The sequence below is a fragment of the Paramisgurnus dabryanus genome, chromosome 7 (assembly GCF_030506205.2).
Source record: "Paramisgurnus dabryanus chromosome 7, PD_genome_1.1, whole genome shotgun sequence".
Classification (NCBI taxonomy): Eukaryota; Metazoa; Chordata; class Actinopteri; order Cypriniformes; family Cobitidae; genus Paramisgurnus; species Paramisgurnus dabryanus.
Genome location: NC_133343.1, coordinates 11,534,056 through 11,546,238, shown reverse-complemented (window position 1 = coordinate 11,546,238; position 12,183 = coordinate 11,534,056). Strand labels below are relative to the sequence as shown.

At 37.2% G+C, this 12,183-nt stretch overlaps 1 protein-coding gene across 1 annotated transcript in view; it reads left to right on the top strand.

Moving 5' to 3' along the window:
* col18a1b (collagen type XVIII alpha 1 chain b) overlaps positions 1–12,183 on the top strand; it is a 127,557-nt gene that overhangs the window by 51,525 nt on the left and 63,849 nt on the right. The window contains exons 16-23 of the mRNA XM_065240291.1: positions 3,740–3,793; positions 8,065–8,175; positions 8,331–8,396; positions 8,502–8,528; positions 8,659–8,757; positions 8,846–8,881; positions 9,068–9,151; positions 9,269–9,304. Coding sequence (XP_065096363.1) covers positions 3,740–3,793; positions 8,065–8,175; positions 8,331–8,396; positions 8,502–8,528; positions 8,659–8,757; positions 8,846–8,881; positions 9,068–9,151; positions 9,269–9,304 — 513 coding nt within the window. The remainder of the gene's footprint in view (positions 1–3,739; positions 3,794–8,064; positions 8,176–8,330; positions 8,397–8,501; positions 8,529–8,658; positions 8,758–8,845; positions 8,882–9,067; positions 9,152–9,268; positions 9,305–12,183) is intronic.

Here is a 12,183-nt window from a genome sequence, read left to right as displayed (position 1 = left end):
CCACTTTAGACATTTTACTGATTATAAGAAACTTTGCAACTACTTATCAACTACTTATCAACTACCAATCTTTAGATAATTAGTAAACTGTCTGCTTAATATCTACTAACACTTGATTGCGATGATATCTCAACAGACATTCAACTGTCTAGAAGTATCTTTGCATGTGCATGTCAACTTATTCCACTAACCCAAACCTCTTCCCTAACCCCAACCCTTACAGTCTACTAATACTCTAATGACAGTTAGTTGACGTATAGTTGCAAATTATTGAAAGTTAGTTGACATGTAGTTGCAAAGTTATTTATAGTTAGTAGAATGTCTAAAGTGGACTATCAAAATAAAGTGTAACCGAATTTCTTTGGTTAATGATTTGCTGTCGGTGTTCTAAAAGTGCTAACAAGTTAGCAAGCAAACAGCAACAAAATATCCACATTATTATCGTTACAATGCTTGTCTAATTAATTACATGTTCCCGGTCAGATCTAAGTTAACATAAACACTAAATTTGCTGTTGTTGGCACACTTTGTAGACAAAAAAATACCAAAAACACCAATGCCTTCACAAAATAAAGACAGAGAACGGAAAGGGAGGCTGGGGCAGTTCAACATTGCAAACATTGATTCAAAGCTCCATCAAGCCAGCAGGTAAATCATATTGAATATCTATGTCACACTTTAATTCCTGTTATTATATTTTCCCATTATAATCACTTGTAATCACTTGTCTAAATTGATGCTAGTAATATAGTAACACATCATTTATTTATAATACTATTAAAACCATACTAATAGTACCACCCCCATAGTGCCCTTTTTTGGTTTGGGCCACTGCCCCATCTAGCATTTTCATTTTCTAAATGACTGTTCTCATTACAAAGAAAAGTGAATGGTTTATAAATAATTTTGGCATTAGGTATAATGCAAAATAAGTTAAAATAAGGCTTTTCAAACTAAGGCCATTGGGTTTTGTACAGATGCAAATTTGTGTGTATAGTATGTACAGTATGAGTGTGACTTATGAAATGTAGTTTTCACAGAGCTGTGTGTTTCACTAGTTTTCTTGCTAATGAATTAGTTTGTTTAGTTAATTTTAACACAATTATCAGCACTAAGGTTTAAAAAATATTATCCGGCCCTCACCAGTCTTAAAATGTAAGGAATACTAGAGCTTGTTTGGGTTGGTGGTTGGACTGCGGTGGGCACTGGAAAATTTCCCTTATTTTCAAATCCAAAACTTGACAGGTATGCAGTAGGCTATGAGCAATTGTCCAAATAATTATAATATAACAAACATACAAATAAACAGTGCTTTTTATGTTTTACAGGTTGGTCTGTAGAAACATTATCCAATTTAAAATAATACTGCAAGCTTATACTGTAAAGTTTAAATTTAGTATACAACCCCAAATCAGAAAAAGCTGGGACACTGTAGAAATTGTGAGTAAAAAAGGAATGGAATAATTTACAAATCTCATAAACTTATATTTTATTTACAATAGAATATAGATAACATATCAAATGTTGAAAGTGAGAGGTTGAAAGATGTTGAAAGTGTTGAGGTAGCAATGGTAAATGGAAGAGGCCAGAAAATTTAAATGTACATATAAGGAACAGCTTAAGGACTAATTTGCAATTTATAAGGTAATTTGGCAACATGATTGTTTATAAAAAAGCCTGTCAGAGTGGCAGTGTCTGTCAGAAGTCAAGATGGGCAGAGAATCATCAATTCCCCCAATGCTGCGGCGAAAAATAGTTTTCTGAGTTTCTCAGAGAAAAATTGCAAAGAGTTTGAAGTTATCATCATCTACAGTGCATAATATCATCCAAAGATTCAGAGAATCTGGAACAATCTCTGTGCGAAAGGGTCAAGGCTGGAAAACCATACTTGATGCCTGTGATCTTCGGGCCCTTAGACGGCACTGCATCACATACAGGAATGCTACTGTAATGGAAATCATAACATGGGCTCTGGAATACTTCCAGAAAACATTGTTAGTGAACACAATCCACCGTGCCATTCGCCGTTGCCAGCTAAAACTCTATAGGTCAAAAAAGAAGCCATATATAAACATGACCCAGAAGTGCAGGTGTTTTCTCTGGGCCAAGGCACATTTAAAATGGACTTTGGCAAAGTGGAAAACTGTTCTGTGGTCAGACGAATCAAAATTTGAAGTTCTTTTTGGAAAACTGGGACGCCATTTCATCCGGACTAAAGGGGACAAGGACATCCCAAGTTGTTATTAGCGCTCATTTCAGAAACCTGCATCTCTGATGGTATGGGGTTGCATGAGTGCTTGTGGCATGGGCAGCTTACACATCTAGAAAGACACCATCAATGCTGAAAGGTTTATCCAAGCAAAATATGCTCCCATTCAGACATCGTCTTTCAGGGAAGACCTTGTATTTTCCAACATGACAATGCCAGACCACATACTGCATCAATTACAACGTCAAGACTGCGTAGAAGAAGGATATGAGTACTGAAATGGCCAGCCTGCAGTCCAGATCTGTCACCCACAGAAAACATTCGGCACACCATAAAGAGGAAGATGAGACAAAGAAGACCTACGACAGTTGAGCAACTAGAAGCCTGTTTTAGACAAGAATGGGACAACATTCCTATTCCTAAACATTGGTCCTCCTCCAGCTGTTCCTTATATGTACATTTAACTTTTCCGGCCTCTTATTGCTACCTGTCCCAACTTTTTTTGGAATGTGTAGCTCTCATGAAATCCAAAATGAGCCATATTTGGCATGACATTTCAAAATGTCTCACTTTCTACATTTGATATGTTATCTATATTCTATTGTAAATAAAATATATGTTTATGAGATTTGTAAATTATTCCTTTCTTTTTTTACTTACAGTTTCTACAGTGTCCCAACTTTTTCTGATTTGGGGTTGTAGATTAAACCTTTTACAGTTATAAAAGTTAATCAGTCAAGGCAAATGAATGATGTAAATACAGAAGAGTCAAGTTTTAAATAGGAAAAATATCAAAACTCTTTGGTTATTTTTTAGCGGGATGCTAATGGTTTTATCAAATTCAATGGATTATGCTAAGCTATGCTAAAAGTGGTACAGCCAGACTCAGAGATCAGCTGAATGGATTCTAAACCAGTGTTTCTTTAACATAGTAATTGCTATCAGGATGTGAGGAGACTTTCAACCAGCATAACTAAAAATTTCTTACTAAAAACGTTAAGAGTAAAAACTAAAAAAGTTTCTGGATCAAATCAGCTACCCTGCCTTCAAGACATACATGTAGACTATGTTTACGAGGATAATTATGGCGTAATTATAAATATGTGTGTTTAAGCACAGTATAACTTAGCATTTGCATGCTGTCTGAAGCATTTAAGATGCAAGTTTTGAGGCACACGTTTCGAGTGGGCGTACACACAACATTTTCAAACAGCGTGTGAGTAAATTGTGTTTTCTTGTGCTTAAATTTTTAAATTAGCAATACCAAAAAGCATGTAATTTATTTGTAATGACGTATCACTGACCTGATCAGGCAAGTGTCAGTTCTGCACTCGCTCTTCCAGTTTCAATCTTTTGAAGCTCAAACAGACGTGCATGCATGAAAGATGCTTCGCTCACTTGTGATTGGGTTAATGCTACTTAATGCTACAATTGCTTTCTGCAAATAGATAATAGTCCATGTGTTTATATTAAAATCTAGATGACATCTCAATTGTTTGTATTGGTGTTTGTTTTCTTTTTGTGACTCAGGGGCCTCCAGGTCGACCTGGAAATCCTGGTGCTCCTGGGCCCCCAGGCCAGAAGGTATTGGACAAAACAAAAGTTTTTTCATATGCTTGATATTCTTTCTTTCTTTTTTCTTCATGCCATTTCAGCATCTATGGTTATATTCAGAGAACTGGTTAATCCAGACACAAGGATCATTATCATTATCCATACAAAGATAATTTGTTTTTCTTCCTTTATCAAAGCTTATCTTCCGCATCTTTTTTCGCCAATTGGTTCCCTTTCTGTGAGACTAATAAGGCACAGGCATCCCATGACATGGATCGTGGGATGCCTGTCAGCCTTGCAAAATATACTTCACTTGACTTGTAGGCATGAAATAAGGGTGTTTTCACATATACACTGTTTAGGTCGACCCAAATGACGTGTCGCTCCGAGTACGGTGCGTTTGGGTCAGTGTGAACACAACAGCTGCACTCGGGTGCGCACTAAACGGCCGCTCCGAGACCGCTCTAAACAGGTGGTCTCGGAGCGGCTGTTGCCGAACTCTGGGGCGACCCACCTGTGGTGTGAACACTGCTGGACCTCGGGCCGAACCAAATACAGGAAGTTCTCCACATGTTTGAGCCACTGGGCTTTCGTTGTGACGTGAGCCGGGTGTTATATTGTGGGTTAACAACAAACAAGCCAATCCTGGTCCGTTGCATAGAGATTCGCTGTCTCCTTTACGTTTGAGCTGATGATTTTATAAATGCATAGCTGTCCTCCACACACAAATAGTGACATTACGGGCTTTTAGCAAACGGCTCCGTGAGAAAGGCTTTAATAGAACAGCTACGCAATTTCGCGTTAAAGCAAAGAAACTTCGCAAAGATGTGCATCGTTTATCTCCACATCTTGATAGCTGCGCTCTCCCTGTCAAGCTGGTTGTCGTGGAAACGTGGGGGTGGTCATGAGACGGTAAGAGCTGTCAGAGACCAATGACAGCGCTGACCGTTGTCACATGGTGTACGGTGCGGCATTTCGAGTAAAGTAAAAAATATATATATGTGAACACGGACCGCACTAACTGAAAAATGATACAATGTATTTTGGTGCGCTCCGAGGCCGCACCACGGTGCGCACCAACATATGTGAAAACAACCTTAATTGCAAAACTTTCCTGGCATACATACTCCTGTATGTGCATGGGCAACCTGTGTGTACTAACTATACATAGCTATTACTCTGATGATGACATTTGGGTCACACGCACTGTACACTCACCTTTGCTTATGTGATTTGCCATAAAATGTGATCTGACAATGTGCATAAGATAACACACACATAATTCTAGTTTCTTTTTTTAACACCCTTTAAACATTCACAGTGCTGGAGGAAAATATAAGTGAACCCATAGACTTATTACTTTAATGAAAGTTAATTTGTGTCAGAAGCTGGTGTAGTGATTTTGACAAGGGAACAAATTAATTTAGTGATTTTCATATGGCAAGAACTGGCTGGTATGCCATACACAGGACACTAGAGGTTTCATCTCAAGTGTGTGTATGTGTCAGATGACCCCTCCCCCTCTACTTGGGACACCAGCTATAGAATTTCACTTTAACAATATATGATCTAAATAGATCATTCAACAAATAAAGAAATATGTAAATTAGAGGGAGTTTGTCATCTAATTTATCTGAAGGATTTTGTGAGATTTGGACCAGCTTGTAGAACCCTTTAACTGTATTCTCATACTTTTATTAAAAAAAGATAAACAAGAAAACTAAAAACACTACTGTCCTTAACAAATCTGGAAAGCGCAGATGAAAGTCCCTTGGAGTGTAGGTTTTCTCTTCTGAGCTTCACCTTGTTGCAGACATAGGTTATTGCCTTTCTGGACGTGAGGCTCGAAATGTGGTGTGATTTCACAGGCCCGAGAGTCAGAACTTGTGGTCGATCTGGTTCAGTCTCTGTTGTCGAACTCAGAACGAGGAGCTGTAAAATCTCAAAGAGAGATTCACAAACTTGGTTGGTTTTTCGATGATCTGTTATTGTCTCTCTCAGTGGGAGACAAGAAGTTGGGTGCCCTGTTTCAGACTCTTAGCACAGAGCCTGAGAATCAGAGCTTTGAGGTGTTGGTTTTTCCTGTTACAATCTCTAGCACACAGCCGGAAACTCAGAACGTGGGATTTACTCTGTTAATGTCTCTTTTTTGGGTTGAGACTCAGAGCAAGGAATGTCTGAAAAAAGGAACTTTTATTACATTTTAGATAAGGAGGAGTTTGCATTTTGGCACTTTCCTGATGCAGAACCGTGATTGGCTGTTGATATCAGAGGAAGTCCACAGAAGGTGGTCCACCTCTCTTCACTGTGAGGAACTCATTTGCATTGCATTAAGCTCAGAGTTTAACTTTGTCTTCATAATTTAATTTATGAATTTTCCATTTACCAAACCCTTTCTGAAATACTATTGGCATTATCCTGAATATAAAAAGTATAAACATGACAGAAAAATGTTACCATATCAAACATGCATTTATTTATTCATACAGTATGTTAATAACTGTGATTATTTGAACAGTTTCACAACAAAGATATTTAATTCAGAATGCTAGTGTCTTTAAATGAGTATGAAGTCAATAGGTGATGTTTTTTAAGTCCATTTTGGTGGTGGAAGGATGTAAAGATTTGTCCTTTGGTTTAACCAATAATTAGAAAAATGCTTTTTTTAAGTAATGTTTACGATCACCCTGACACCATGAGATGGCGAAGGGGGTTTGAATGGATGAGAACCAGAAATAGTGTGAGCCAATCAAAACACCCTCTTCTTCTCCGCTTTGTCAAGGAGGTCAGCAAAAAAGATGTTGGTCAGTTGTCTTATCTGATCAAACTGGACACCTGTTTATGTTAACCCACCAAAATCCAGTCCAAATATAGCAGTTGGGAGGGATCTGGAATGCTTTGTTGTACGCTGTTTTCCACACTGGCGAACTGGAGTCCAATTAATACATTTAGTTTAAATTTGGTCTCATAATCCATGCCTTGCAAGAGTTGATGCACTACATAAGGCTGAAAAGGAATACAAAACAATCTCAAAATGTTTAGACATCCATCTTTCAACAGTTAGACAAATTGTCTGTCAATAGAGACAGTTTAATACTGTAGCTAGCCTTCCTAGAAGCAGGCACACAGCCAAGAAGACTCCCAAGGCACAACACAGAAAACTCAATGAAGTAAAGAAGAACTCACGTTTAACAGCTTAAGGCTTAAAAACATCATTGGCCACTGGCACATATCTTTTTTCATGAGTGTACCATACGTAAGCCTTTGAACAGGCACGTGTTTATGGCAGAATACCATGGAGGAAGCTGCTGCTCTCCCAAAAAACATTGCTGTGAGCCTAAAGTTTGCAAAACAGTTTTGCAGGAAAATATTTTATGGATTGATGAATCAAAAGTTGAATTGTTTCACAAATACTATGGCGCAAAAAGGGCACAGCTTACCAACATCAAAACATCATCCCAACAGTGAAGTATAGGGAGGAAACATCATGATTTGGGCATGCTTTGCTGCCTCAGGGCTTAGACCACTTACCATAATAGAGGGGGGGAATTAATTCCCAAGTTTAACAAAATAGCCTACAGGATAATGTCAGGGTGGCTGTTCACCAGTTGAAGCTCAGTACAAGTTGGTTGGTGCAGCAGGAAATTGACCATAAGCATTGAAGTAAATCCACCACAGACTGGCTTAAGACATTTGGAGTGGCCAAGTAAAAGCCCAGACCTTAATCTGTGGAATGACCTCAAGAGAGTGATTTATACCAGACATCATACAAATGTGTCTGAGTTTAAGTGGTTTTGTAAATGGGAATGGGCATGATGTGAATGTCTGATTCAGAACTACTGAAAGCCTTGCTTGAAGTAATTACTGCCAAAGGAGGTTCAACAAGGTATTAAATTCAAGGGTTCACTTACATTTTCCTCCAGCGCTGTGAATGTTTAATGGGTGTTTTCAAAAACTACACAAGAAACTAGAATGTGAGCTTATGCACATTGTGTTTGTCTAATGTGACCTAGATGAGCATTAGATCACATTTGATAGCAAATCGGTGTAGAAAACCAGTTCATTCCTAGGGGTTTACATACTTTTTCTTGCCACTGTACTTTAATGTTCTGATCTGTAATCGTGTGAGCCTTGTGTGACTGTGCATGGCATTTTCACAACATTGTGGCCATTGTTGGGGTTATTAATTAAACAGCAATACATTGTTTTATTAACTTATCCTTAGAATGGCAAACTATTTTCAGAAATGTTTGGTTGATATTACAATACTATACCCTTCCATCCAATTTCTGTCCTTAAAGGGTTCACAGGGTTCTGCAGGAATCTTGGGAAAGGAAGGGCTGCCTGGGCTTCCTGGGCCTATGGGACCTCAGGGACCTCCAGGACCTCCTGGACCAGCCTTCCGAATTACTGTGATTTACCTTATTACATGTTTATTGCAAAGTTACTTTACATTTGAACTGTATCATCCTTGCGGCTTTTGATTTGTTTACAATAGTTTACTGCTCAATTTTGAATAAAGTGCCTAGACCATCAGCATAAATGCTTAACGTGTTTGTGTTTGTAGGCTGATGGAAAAGAAGAAATTGCTCTTAATTACATTCCAGGGGTTATGGGTCCACCAGGTCCACAGGTAATTCCAAACTGCTTTTACTGTACATTTTCACTTTTTGTAATGTCAAAGCATTGCCATAGTGTTTACACTACTATAGCTAACCACTGTTTATTTTTTTTAAAGGGACCTCAGGGCATACCTGGACTACCAGTGAGAGATTTAACTATTTCTGTTTATATCTTTATGTCTGTCATAATGTTGCCAAAATTTAAATATATTTCTTCCCATGATCATTGTTTTTTTTTTAGACTTTCTCTTTTTTGCTCTTTACCCTCTACAGGGCAAAGCTGGTATCCCAGGTATCCCAGGTCAGAAAGGTGATGAAGGGCTAAGAGGACAAGATGGATTCCCAGGGTTAGATGGTTTCTCTGGAGCAATAGTGAGTGGCATTTGACTGGCCTTGACCAAGCATGAAATTCATTATTGTAGCTTGATTGAAGGATTTTTTAATTTTGACTATTTCACAGGGGCTAAAGGGGGAAAGAGGATGGAAAGGTAACAAAGTGAGTGGTCTTTAAAATATTGTATTGGACAGTCTTAGGGCTAGGTATATAGGTATATTCAAAGGCATAAGAGCAGGATTGTGATCACTGTGACCCAGATAAATTGTCGCTTAATCCCCCTCAGTAACTTTTAAATAAAAACACACGAACATTACTGTCATTCGTAACAAATGTATCTGTTCTTAGGGTGAGCCTGGTCATTTCGGAGGACCTCCTGGACCTCCCGGGCCACCAGGTCCTCCATGTCAAATTGTCTGTACTAATTCCAGTGTAAGTGTTATTTAAAGGACATTTGGATACAGATTTTACTGGTCCTTCTCAAACTACTTTTAAATATTTATACAACATACAACTAACTATAAACACTTTCTTGTTTTGTTTTATTAGAGTCCACCTGGTATAGCTGGTCAAGCAGGATTCCCTGTAAGTTTTTAATGTGTAATTTCACTTCTTGTTGTCATCTACCAAGCCATGGAACCATTTAAATAGGTCTAATGTATCCGGGGACCCACAAATATACTTCTAAATGAAAATGTAAGAAAACACAATTTTTTTCAGTTTTTTTCTCAGTAAACCTACAAGGCTTTTATGCTTGATGTGCTCTCCGTTGTATAATTCTGTGAAATGACAGAGGGCGACACTTGAGTAATTGTTCTCCAACATCAAAAAGCAGCCATCAAAAAGCAGCGATGAGAGGAAGTAGTTTGCAGAATAATTTGTCAACACTCGTCTAGTGAGAAGTTTGCAAATACATGGATTTCTTCACATATAAACTGATTAGGTTGTGGGTCATTTTGACGAGACATGAAAAAGTTTTTAGGATGTTTTTATAAAACATCACTTTACTTGAATAGGTGTTCATAAGGCTGACATGACACATTCATAACCATGACATATCTTTGTCACGTAAACTTGACATTATCAAGACAAAATAACTGACCACGTTTTCCCAGTGATACAAATTTAATTTGTCATTAAAATGTGATTAAGTGTTAATACTCTGTCAAATTGTTTTATAACAGCGTCATGAATATTTTTCTTGACCTCAACTACAATGGTACAAATATAACTTGTCATTAAGTGTTAATAGTCTTTTTAAATAGTTTTATAACAGCAACATAAATATTCTTCAGTTTATAATGTTTATTTGACCGAGTATTAATAATATTTGACATAGCATTAACACTTAATGACATTTAAATGACAGTTTAATTTTATAATAACCCACAAAGCTAGGCAGTTTCTTAAGTTTGATTATTATTGTTTATGACAGATTTATTACAAGTTGTGTTGTATTGGTTTATGTCAGTTGTCATAACTAAGATATCTCAAAAAAGTAATCTTTGCATTAAAAATGACATAATTGAGTGAATGACACTTAATGGCAGTTGTCATAAATGTGCATAAAATCTTCTTCAAGTTCATGACACGTGTCATGTCATGATTATGAAGTTGTCAAGTCAGTTTTTTTGTAACCTTTTAATAGATCTAATTCTGTAATATATTTCGCTACCCCAAAATGATCAAAACAGTCATTGATAAGCGGCAACGGATTTACTTCCATTTATTTACCGGACAACGATATGCATCTTGCTTAATTGGTAATGCATTACCAACATTTATATCATGAGCAATGACATTAATACCCTGAGGGACATCATTAAACAAGTTTGGAAAACTATCCAACAATTTCCTAATGTCCTGCTGTTGTTCACTGGACAAATAAGACAGCTGAAAGTGAAGAGTTAACAAAACTTCTGAGTTTTTCAAACTACCACCCTTTACAACCTCCATGGATACCTCCAATCCATTATACACATCATCTATAGGCAGAGTGAGAGTTATTAGCGATACATGCTAACCTTGAATCAGTCACTGGCTCAAGTAAGGAAACCTCAGCAATCTCAGTGGTCTCGGCCTTAAAATCAGCATGGCACAAACATGGCTTTAACATATTTATATGACAATGGTGAGTTTTATGCCTCCGTTCAGGAGTATGGATTACGTTATCTGTCTCGCTTACCTTGCTTTTAATAATGGAAGGATCAGAGAACCATGCGGCAAAAGCAGAACCAGGAGTAGAAATTAATGCTAAAACTTTCTCTCCTGGTAGAAAGTTACATGCAACTGTCTTGTGATCAAAACAACGCTTTATTTTCTTCTGCGACCGAGCAAGAGCTTCTTTAGCTGCAGTACAAGCTTTGCGTAAATGTTCACGAATACGAGAGACAAGATCAAGTACATTCGGTTTCTTGAAGGGACCTGTGCAAAGAAATTTTTCCTTCCACATTTTTAAAGTCCCATAAACATTATGTCCAAACACTAATTCAGAATGGCTGAATCCCCACAAATCCTGTCCCACCTCGCGCATCGCAAATAAAATAAAGGGAACTCCCTCTTCGCAATCATTCCAAATCTCTAGGCAATACTTACGCAGACCTGATTTCAATGTCTGATGCCAACGTTCTAAAGCCCCCTGAGATTCAGGGTGGTAGGCACTGGAAATAACATGAGACACTCCTAGAGCTTTTAACACATTACGGAAAATGCAAGATAAAAAATTTGACCCCTGATCCGTTTGGGAAATTTTGGGGAGCCCAGAAGTCATGAAGAATTTTGTAAGGGCTTTTGTCACAAATTTGGCAGTTATACTCCTTGAAGGAATCCAGAGGTGTAAAGAGTAGCTTAAAGCCATACTTGAGTAAAAGTACAAATTCCTTACTGTAAAAATTACTCCACTACAAGTTACAAGTCACCAAATTAAATACAACTTGAGTAAAAGTATTAAAGTAACCCAATTTAAAAGTACTCAAGTATTTTTACTCGTACTGAATGTTGGCTCAAAGATGCACTAGTATTCAACACAAAGAGACATTGTAGGTCTGGGCAGTGAAAGTTTATTTATGAGGTTTTATTTCCTAATATAGAAAAGAAATCAAACACCTCAAAATTTTGACCTGGCAGAACAAACACAGATTAAACATAGTCATAGTCTTTTGACTAAAATTTTATTTGGTTTTAGTCATATTTTTGTCATCTGAATTGATTTAGTTTTAGTCTAATTTTATTCAACTAAATGCCATGAGATTTTAGTCTAGAAATCTACATTAAATTTAATTTAAACCCATTTAATGTTATTCTAGTGTCATTGTGTACTTGGATGTGCCATGCTGAAAAATATATAGCCTAACTTTGTGATATAAATATATGGTAACACTTTACAATAAGGTTCATTAGTTAACATTAGTTAGCTACATTAGTTAACATGAACTAATAATGAACTGCACTTATACAGCATTTAT